The sequence below is a fragment of the Notothenia rossii genome (assembly GCF_949606895.1).
Source record: "Notothenia rossii genome assembly, contig: scaffold_203, whole genome shotgun sequence".
Classification (NCBI taxonomy): Eukaryota; Metazoa; Chordata; class Actinopteri; order Perciformes; family Nototheniidae; genus Notothenia; species Notothenia rossii.
Genome location: NW_027639523.1, coordinates 35,001 through 45,000, shown reverse-complemented (window position 1 = coordinate 45,000; position 10,000 = coordinate 35,001). Strand labels below are relative to the sequence as shown.

The window sequence follows — 10,000 nt, the reverse complement described above, 5'->3', positions numbered from 1 at the left end:
AGCTCAGGGCGATGCATGCTTTTCAAAATAAAAGCCCAATATAGTTACTGTAACCTTATAGGAAGCTCAGGGCGATGCATGCTTTTCAAAATAAAAGCCCAATATAGTTACTGTAACCTTATAGGAAGCTCAGGGCGATGCATGCTTTTCAAAATAAAAGCCCAATAGAGTTACTGTAACCTTATAGGAAGCTCAGGGCGATGCATGCTTTTCAAAATAAAAGCCCAATAGAGTTACTGTAACCTTATAGGAAGCTCAGGGCGATGCATGCTTTTCAAAATAAAAGCCCAATAGAGTTACTGTAACCTTATAGGAAGCTCAGGGCGATGCATGCTTTTCAAAATAAAAGCCCAATAGAGTTACTGTATCCTTATAGGAAGCTCAGGGCGATGCATGCTTTTCAAAATAAAAGCCCAATAGAGTTACTGTAACCTTATAGGAAGCTCAGGGCGATGCATGCTTTTCAAAATAAAAGCCCAATAGAGTTACTGTATCCTTATAGGAAGCTCAGGGCGATGCATGCTTTTCAAAATAAAAGCCCAATAGAGTTACTGTAACCTTATAGGAAGCTCAGGGCGATGCATGCTTTTCAAAATAAAAGCCCAATAGAGTTACTGTATCCTTATAGGAAGCTCAGGGCGATGCATGCTTTTCAAAATAAAAGCCCAATAGTTACTGTATCCTTATAGGAAGCTCAGGGCGATGCATGCTTTTCAAAATAAAAGCCCAATAGAGTTACTGTATCCTTATAGGAAGCTCAGGGCGATGCATGTTTTTCAAAATAAAAAAGGCACATAGAATAACTGCATACATACAAGAAGCTCATATAGGGGATTTTTTTTCAAAATAAAAGCTCCATTGAATAACTGTTTACAAAAAGGAAGCTGAGAGAAAAGTTTGTTTTTCAAAATAAAAGCCTAGAAAGTAACTGTACACTTACAGAACTCAGGATGAGGCATGTTTTTTCAAAATAAAGGTTTCATAGGGTGACAGTATTCTCTCAAGAAGTTCAATGAGAATCTTGTTTTTCAAAAATAAAAGCACCTCAGATTTGCTGTGGACTTACAGAGGCTCAGGATGAGGCTTGCTTTTCAAAATAAAAGCACCTCAGATTTGCTGTGGACTTACAGAGGCTCAGGATGAGGCTTGTTTTTCAAAATAAAAGCACCTCAGAGTTGCTGTGGACTTACAGAGGCTCAGGATGAGGCTTGCTTTTCAAAATAAAAGCACCTCAGATTTGCTGTGGACTTACAGAGGCTCAGGATGAGGCTTGCTTTTCAAAATAAAAGCACCTCAGATTTGCTGTGGACTTACAGAGGCTCAGGATGAGGCTTGTTTTTCAAAATAAAAGCACCTCAGATTTGCTGTGGACTTACAGAGGCTCAGGATTAGGCTTGTTTTTCAAAATAAAAGCCCCAAAGCTACACACAGCTGCTGCTATCACTAGCTCCTTGGTGTTTCCTCTCACCTGGGCTGATCATCTTCTTGTTCAGGTGAGTCCTGGCTGCCGCGCCTCCTCTCTCTGCGTCTCCAGACCTGGTTCTGCTCCTCTCTGCAGCCGAGGAGGACCTGGTCACTCTCTGCATGGGGCTCCTCTCCTGCTGCATGGTGGCTCTCCTCTCCTGCATGGTGGCTCTCCTCTCCTGCATGGTGCTCCTCCTGTCCTGCATGGTGCTCCTTCTCTCCTGCTGCATGGGGTTCCTCTTCTCCTTCTGCATGGTGCTTCTCCTCTCCTGCATGGTGCTCCTTCTTTCCGGCTGCATGGGGTTCTTCTTCTCCTGCATGGTGCTCCTCCTCTCCTGCATGGTGCTCCTTCTTTCCGGCTGCACGGGGGTCTTCTTCTCCTGCATGGTGCTCCTTTTTTCTGGCTGCATGGGGGTCTTCTTCTCCTGCATGGTGCTCCTTCTTTCTGGTTGCACGGGGGTCTTCTTCTCCTGCATGGTGCTCCTTCTTTCTGGCTGCACGGGGGTCTTCTTCTCCTGCATGGTGCTCCTTCTTTCTGGCTGCACGGGGGTCTTCTTCTCCTGCATGGTGGCTCCTCTCTCCTGCTGCACGGTGCTCCTGTTCTCCTCCTGCATGGGGCTCTTCTCCTCCTCCTCCTGCTGCTGGACAGGTTTAGTGATGCGCTCTCTGCTCCTCTTCATCACCTGCTGCTCCTTCTGCTGCCACTTCTTGCTGGCCGACTGCAGAGCGAGGAGGCGCAGCTGCATCTCCGACAGCTCCTCCTCCTCCACCTTCACCACGGGCTGAAACACAGGAGAGGAGTCAGAGAGGGAGCAGGAGAGGAGTCAGAGAGGAAGCAGGAGAGGAGTCAGAGAGGGAGCAGGAGAGGAGTCAGAGAGGGAGCAGGAGAGGAGTCAGAGAGGAAGCAGGAGAGGAGTCAGAGAGGGAGCAGGAGAGGAGTCAGAGAGGAAGCAGGAGAGGAGTTAGAGAGGGAGCAGGAGAGGAGTCAGAGAGGGAGCAGGAGAGGAGTCAGAGAGGGAGCAGGAGAGGAGTCAGAGAGGGAGCAGGAGAGGAGTCAGAGAGGAAGCAAGAGAGGAGTCAGAGAGGGAGCAGGAGAGGAGTCAGAGAGGAAGCAGGAGAGGAGTTAGAGAGGGAGCAGGAGAGGAGTCAGAGAGGGAGCAGGAGAGGAGTCAGAGAGGGAGCAGGAGAGGAGTCAGAGAGGGAGCAGGAGAGGAGTCAGAGAGGAAGCAAGAGAGGAGTCAGAGAGGGAGCAGGAGAGGAGTCAGAGAGGAAGCAGGAGAGGAGTTAGAGAGGAAGCAGGAGAGGAGTCAGAGAGGGAGCAGGAGAGGAGTCAGAGAGGGAGCAGGAGAGGAGTCAGAGAGGAAGCAGGAGAGGAGTTAGAGAGGAAGCAGGAGAGGAGTCAGAGAGGGAGCAGGAGAGGAGTCAGAGAGGAAGCAAGAGAGGAGTCAGAGAGGGAGCAGGAGAGGAGTCAGAGAGGAAGCAGGAGAGGAGTTAGAGAGGGAGCAGGAGAGGAGTCAGAGAGGAAGCAGGAGAGGAGTTAGAGAGGAAGCAGGAGAGGAGTCAGAGAGGGAGCAGGAGAGGAGTCAGAGAGGAAGCAAGAGAGGAGTCAGAGAGGGAGCAGGAGAGGAGTCAGAGAGGAAGCAGGAGAGTTAGAGAGGGAGCAGGAGAGGAGTCAGAGAGGAAGCAGGAGAGGAGTCAGAGAGGGAGCAGGAGAGGAGTCAGAGAGGAAGCAGGAGAGGAGTCAGAGAGGGAGCAGGAAAGGAGGTGTTGGGGACATTTATGACAGACAGTCTCTAATGTCCGAGTGCAAGTGAGCGCAGCACAAGACGTGACCCGTGTAACCCCCACCCCCTCCCCGGCGATTTATTTAAACTTTTTTTTCGGGAAAAAACTAAAAAACAAACTAAACGAATATCCAAATAACGAAATTGAAACCCGAATAGTACTCCAACGAACGAATATTCGGATATTCGGGTACAACCCTACTGGCCACCCTCCGGCCACCCTCCAGCCACCCCATGAATATTTTTCTAGATCCGCCCCTGAGCAGGCTATATTTTTCGTTTTCTTTATCTAATAAAAGGCCTGGCGGACTATCGATATCGGCCTTTTTTTTAAAAATCAAATTGCCGATAAAACTTTGGCTCTTATGCGGCCGTTTCTCTGGCTGCAGTCACCACTCTCTGTACACGAGCAATGTCCCGCCCACAGCGCTATCTGATAGGCTATTACAGAAGTGTCAATCAACACTGAAGATTTTCCGGGCGGGAGCCAGCCAGAGAGGCGGGACCTTCTCAGATTAAAGGGCAGGTGTGAAGAACGCAGACACAAACAGAGGCAAGCAGCAGCGCTGAGCGGCAGAGCCATACATGTGTTTCGAAGGTAAATCAGTTGAAAGCGGAAGTTCAATAAACATCCCAATCCCCTATGCTGAAACACCACGATCTTATGATCCAATTCTATCAGTTTCCCAGTTACACAGGGACGCGGGAAGTCAGTTGGGGGTGTGTGCAGAGTCTCGCAGCGGAGTAACTGTGGTGCGGAGGGGGGGGCTGCGAGTGGAGCCTCGCAGTTGTTCAGGTTAATATGTGAAACTTATTAGCTCGCCAACATGTATCTAGCAAATGTTTAGCAACATATTAGAAGTTACTAGACTAACGTTAGGTCTACTGTAATAGCCTCACTTTTAATATTTTGCAAAACATTAGCTAGCACTAGTGTTTTGCAGTTGCTAGCAGCTTATTGGGATGTTATGAGAGACAGGCATTGTTTTGATATCATAAATGAAGCATTATTGTTAGTTAAGCATGTCAGCCTGCAGCCCCACTTCCTGTCTCTCTCTAACTCATTGCAGATGGCTGCACTAAAGAAAAGGGCACAGAGAGGAAACCAGTTGTAAGATGTTTCAAAGTTCATTGAACATAATATATGCTTAAATGCATTTCAAAGAAGTTGTGTTGGAGTTTGTGTTATTCTACATTTTGACACCAATATTTTCTGATTTTACTGCAAATGTATATCGGTTCCAAATATCGGTTATCGGTCTCCTTGATTACTAATAATCGGTATCGGTCTTGAAAAAGCCATATCGGTCGATCCCTAGTGTAATATATATCACTCAGTATAACAGTCCTACTCTCTGTATTTGCTTTAGTTTAGTAGATATCTACAAGCAAAGAGTCCAGATGTTTCTAAAACCATTTAGAGCTTCACAAAATAAAATACACAACGGCTGTAGCCTGATTTAGGAGCTGTAGGTGTGTGTGTTTGTGTGTGTGTGTGGTACAGTGTGCAGGTGTGTGTGTGGTACAGTGTGTAGGTGTGTGTGTGGTACAGTGTGTGTGTGTGTGTGTGTGTGTGGTACAGTGTGTAGGTGTGTGTGTGTGTGTGTGTGGTACAGTGTGTAGGTGTGTGTGTGGTACAGTGTGTGTGTGTGGTACAGCGTGTGTTTGTGTGTGTGTGTGTGTGTGTGGTACAGTGTGTGTGTGTGTGTGTGTGCGGTACAGTGTGTAGGTGTGTGTGTGGTACAGTGTGTGTGTGTGTGTGTGTGTGTCCTCATCTGTAGCCTGTTATTGTCTCATTATACCGCACTCTGAATGAATCAAAGTAAATATATAAGTGGTCATGAACACATCTGTCCATCAGACAGAGGGCTGCTGTGCCTCCTGTCATCATTAATGGACGTCTCTTTAAAATGACCGCTCAGAGGAGAGGAGTTCTCATTTCTCTAACCGCCTGCTGCTTCCCCTCCTCTCTCCTCGGCTCCCCTCCTTGAGTCCTCTCTCCTCGGTTCCCCTCTTCAGTCCTCCGCTCGCATCTCCTGTGGGCGGGACTAACTCACGAGGATAGGAGTCGAGGATAGGACTCGAGGAGGGGAAATTTAACAATTGAGAAGCCTCTACAGTGTGTGTGTGTGTGTGTGTCCATGGTTTTGAGTAGGGGTGCACCGAATGGGAAATTCTTGGCCGACACCAATACCGAAAATAGGAAACAGTTGGCCGAATGCCGAAAGGCCGAAAATGATTAATAGATATATATATATTTATAATGTATACATTTTTTACCAATGTTGTTCAGCTACCTGATTATGGAAAAAGACATGATTATGGCAAAACGTAACTTAAATAATAATCACTATTATGGGTCCATAAAACATTTATTCAGCACTTTTGAATGCATACAGTACATTCATTCCAATCAAGTGCATTTTCTTTACTCTGTAGGATAACTAGAACAAAGTGCATTCAGAACAAAGCCAAGGTGCTTTAAAATAAACATCTAGGCCAGGAGGCCTACAACAAACTAGTGTAAATAAAGACTGTAACAGCCAGGCCTTCAACAACAACAAATGCACCTATAAGTTTGGTAACGTGTTGTTGTGATGACGTAATCAAAACGCGGCGACAAGCACGGCGCGCGACCATGCTCGCGGCTGGCTCACAGCCAACATGTCTGCCGCTTGGAGATATTTCAAAATATCAGAGAGAGAGGCGCGGATTGCGATTTGTAAAACGTGTTCAGCTGACATTTCTCGAGGCTTCAATTGACTTTTGATTGTTTATAATTAACTATAACAAAATATCGGCGTTTTAACCCTACGTTTATATATGTACTTATTCCTACGGTTTGCATATGAGGTGGTCCGCTTCAACAGAACGTTTGAGAGCCCCTGGTGTAGATCTAAAGGTTCCTCACCTGATCCTGCGCCTCCTCCTCGCTGGAGGCCGAGGACTCCCTGCAGCACACACAGTTGTTTCTCTCTTCTTCGTTGGTTTCCTCGCTGCTGCAGCACACACACTTCTTCTTCTTCTCCTCCTCCTCCTCCTCCTCCTCCTCCTCAGCTTTTGGTTCACCTCCTGCTGCCCCGACTGCTTTGTCTTCTTCTTCTTCACCTCCTGCTGAAACACACAGGAGGGGAAGGAACAGGTTCAAATGGGACTCACTTAGAACCAAACAATTCTGCGTTTTCTATTTTTATTATTTTAGAAATATCTTAAAATTAAGACTTTTTTAAAATTCCTTGTAAAATGTGTTATTTTTATCTTTTAAACACAACTTCTCCCTGGGTGAGTGTTTACACCTTCCATTTTCACTCAGGCATAACCTGCCACCTGTAGGCTGACCAGGTGACCCACTCACTCACTCACTCACTCACTCACTGGCTCACTCACTCACTCACTCACTGGCTCACTCACTCACTCACTCACTGGCTCACTCACTCACTCACTCACTCACTCACTCCCTCCCTCCCTCCTCTCACCCGGCGTGTCTCCCAGCCTCAGCGTCTCCAGCTTGGCGGGCGGAGGGAGTTTCTGACGGAGAGGCTTGATGTTGAACGCCTGGAACACCTTCTTCTCTGCCTTCTCCAGCTCTGAGGGCTCCTCTGCTGGTTCTGGTCCTGGTTCCGGTCCTGGTTCTGGTCCTGGTCCGGTCTCTGGGAGTGTGGTGGCACACTGGGGGTCCTGGTCTTTGACGGGGGGCTGCAGGGCCATAGTCTCCTGCTTGCGGATGCTCTCCAGCTCCATCTGGATCTGCCTGTATTTGGACAGCAGGTCCTCGAAGGACTCGTCCCCGGCCCTCTCTGCTTTAGAGGGTCCGTGAGCCGGCCTCCTGCCCCTCAGCGGCTTCTCTGGGACCCTCGTTAAAGAAACTATTATCACACGGTTACACTCACCACACACTCAAGCTCCTAGGAACAATAATACAGATCATCATATGGGTTCACAAAGTCAATAAGGTTTTTAGAAACACAGAAACAAGTAGTTCCTGAACTACAGAGGAGCAGAACCAGGTCTCCGGGTCAGACTGGATCTGAGCGTTAAATTCATTTCTGAAAGGATACGTTTTCTGGAGGGGGAGTCCTTCTTGTTACCTTGACCATCTCCAATACCGAACCGACCAACAGGACCCTCTCCTGGACCGAACCAACTATCTCCAGGTCCGAACCGAGCGGGGGGACCCTCTCCGGTACCGAACCGACCCAGAGGAACATCTCCTGGACCAAACCGCGCCGGGGTACTAGTTCCTGGACCGAAACGACCGCCTGGACCCTCTCCGGGTCCGAACCGACCGCCTAGACCTTCTCCGGGACCTAATCGGCCGGCTGGACCGTCTCCTGATCCAAACCGACCGATGGGACTCTCTCCCGGACCGAACCGACCGACAGGACCCTCTCCGGTACTGAACCGACCGACAGGACCCTCTCCGGTACCGAAGCGACCCACAGGACCTTCTCCTGATCCAAACCGACTGACAGGACCGTCTCCTGATCCAAACCGACCGATGGGACTCTCTCCGGGACCTAATCGACTATCTCCAGGTCCGAACCGACCGACAGGACCCTCTCCAGGACCGAACTGACTATCTCCTGGACCAAACCTAGACAGGGGACCCTCTCCGATACTGAAGCGAGCTACAGGACCCTCTCCAGGACCGAACCGACCAACAGGACCGTCTCCGGGACCTAACCGACTATCTCCGGGACCGAAACGACCGCCTGGACCCTCTCCAGGACCGAACCGACCCACAGGACCCTCTCCAGGACCTAACCGACCCTCTCCAGGACCTAACCGACCCTCTCCAGGTCCGAACCGACTATCTCCAGGACCGAATCGACCAACAGGTCCCTCTCCAGGACCTAGCCGACTATCTCCGGTACCGAATCGCCCCCGGCCCCCTCTCCCGCCCCGGCCCCCTCGGTTCCGGCCCCCTCGGTTCGGCACAGCCCGGTGCCTGAAGCGGCCCAGCGCCCCGTGACTCCGTTCCCAGAAGCTGGACCTCGGGCTCGGCAGAGGACCGGGGGCCGGAGGAGGAGGACTGGCGGGCCGGTCGGGCTGCCGGTGGATCGGCGGGAACGGGGGTCCGCGGTGGTACGGGGGGCGTAGGTCTGGCGGCATGTTGTGGGTCTGGGGGCCCAGCTGGGGACCCGGATGGTGAGGGGGTCTCAGTGGAGGATCTCCCGGTCTAGGTGGAGGATCTTCCGGCCTGTTCCCCTCCCCCCCCCGTGGAAGATCACTCTCTTCGGGCTCATCGTCGCAGATCTCTCCGTCCTCCAGCTCTTCCGTCCTCAGGTCCATGTCTCTCTAATCACCCGCTACTCCCTCTCTCTCTAATGTCCGCACGAGCCCCGTTACCTCGTGGGGCTGAAACCGGTAAACAGCGCGTGCTTCAACGGACACACGGCGATCGGTCCGATCGAGCTCTGCTAGCTCAAACTAGTAGCTAGCTCTTCCAAATCTCACGTGGCATAACGAGAGTTGAGAGACAGGAAACTGCCCATATAAGGAGAAGCAACTTATTTGTTGTTATTTATCGAGTTCCTTTTAACCTTTTTTTGTAATAAATATAGTATTTATATTTATCAATCCAGTGCTCCATCTTTCATATGTATAATAGAAGGAACAACTTTTAAAAGCCAGGAAATAACCAAATAAACATTAAAGCCAATCTTCCCAATTTATATTTATAAAAATGTCAATCCCAGAATGTATAACCACTACCGTAGTTATATTATATTTCTTATTTTAAAAACAAAATAAATAAACAATGAACTGATAAAACACACTGCGCATGCGCCACCGGAAGCTGAGTTGTCAGTTTTGTTTTGGAAGCTGACAGGCACGTGAGCTGGGGACGTCATCACGAGAGAGGGAAGAAGACATGGCGGCGGACTCTGTCCTGAAGGTAAAACCCTGTTTAGTCCTCATCTAATAACAGTGTGTGCTTGTATTACATGAGTTCCACTGAACTGAGAGACCGCTACACCGAGCAGAGGACCAGAAGCTAGCTTAGCATCTGTGCTAACTGTTTTCATACCAGGCATCAGACTGGGGAATTACAGGGAAATACACAAACACTGTTTATTACTTATTACTGAGTCAACGGGGAATAAGTCCATTCACTCACTTACTTAAGTAACATTCAGAGGTACTTGTACTTTACTTTAGTATTTACATGTTATGCTACTGTGTACTCCACTAAGTTTAGAGGTAAATGGTGTACTTTTAGGACTTTTACTGTAACAGAGTATTCCTACACTCTGGTACTTCTACTTTTACTCAAGTACAAGATCTGAATACTTCTACTTTTACTCAAGTATAATATCTGAATACTTCTACTTTTATTCAAGTACAAGATCTGAGTACTCCTACATTTACTACAAGTACAAGATCTATGTACTTTTACTCAAGTACAAGACCTGAGTACTTCTACTTTTACTCAAGTACAAGATCTGAGTACTCCTACATTTACTACAAGTACAAGATCTATGTACTTTTACTCAAGTACAAGATCTGAGTACTTCTACTTTTACTCAAGTACAAGATCTGAGTACTTCTACTTTTACTCAAGTACAAGATCTGAGTACTTCTACTTTTACTCAAGTACAAGACCTGAGTACTTCTACTTTAACCCTTGGTCCTTGAAAGCAACCCAAATTGTTACTGTATGAACACCTCCAGCCTGAAGAAGATGGTTGCTGTGTTTCATGTCACTGTTAGTATTTGTACGCAGCTGCGACTGACAGACAGACTTTACT

At 48.4% G+C, this 10,000-nt stretch overlaps 2 protein-coding genes across 8 annotated transcripts in view; one reads left to right on the top strand and one right to left on the bottom strand.

Moving 5' to 3' along the window:
- zfc3h1 (zinc finger C3H1-type containing) overlaps positions 1-8,715 on the bottom strand; it is a 41,253-nt gene extending 32,538 nt beyond the window's left edge. For 6 of the 7 annotated variants that reach the window (XR_013804732.1, XM_079696011.1, XM_079696016.1 and 3 more), the window contains exons 1-4: positions 7,307-8,714; positions 6,725-7,093; positions 6,160-6,362; positions 1,469-2,246 (exon numbers count right to left, since the gene is read on the bottom strand). Coding sequence is in view for 6 of the 7 variants with exons in the window: in XM_079696011.1 (XP_079552137.1) it covers positions 1,469-2,246; positions 6,160-6,362; positions 6,725-7,093; positions 7,307-8,540 (2,584 nt within the window). In the remaining variant the exon portion in view is untranslated. Of the gene's footprint in view, positions 1-1,468; positions 2,247-6,159; positions 6,363-6,724; positions 7,094-7,306 lie in introns of all 7 variants that reach the window. The other variant, XM_079696012.1, reaches the window with a different exon arrangement.
- A 353-nt stretch (positions 8,716-9,068) lies between these two features.
- The window catches only part of tbc1d15 (TBC1 domain family, member 15), a gene marked incomplete at its 3' end in the record, with an annotated part of 25,335 nt that continues 24,403 nt past the window's right edge, over positions 9,069-10,000 (top strand). Inside the window, exon 1 of the mRNA XM_079696009.1 lies at positions 9,069-9,147. Within this exon, the coding sequence (XP_079552135.1) occupies positions 9,124-9,147 (24 nt within the window). The remainder of the gene's footprint in view (positions 9,148-10,000) is intronic.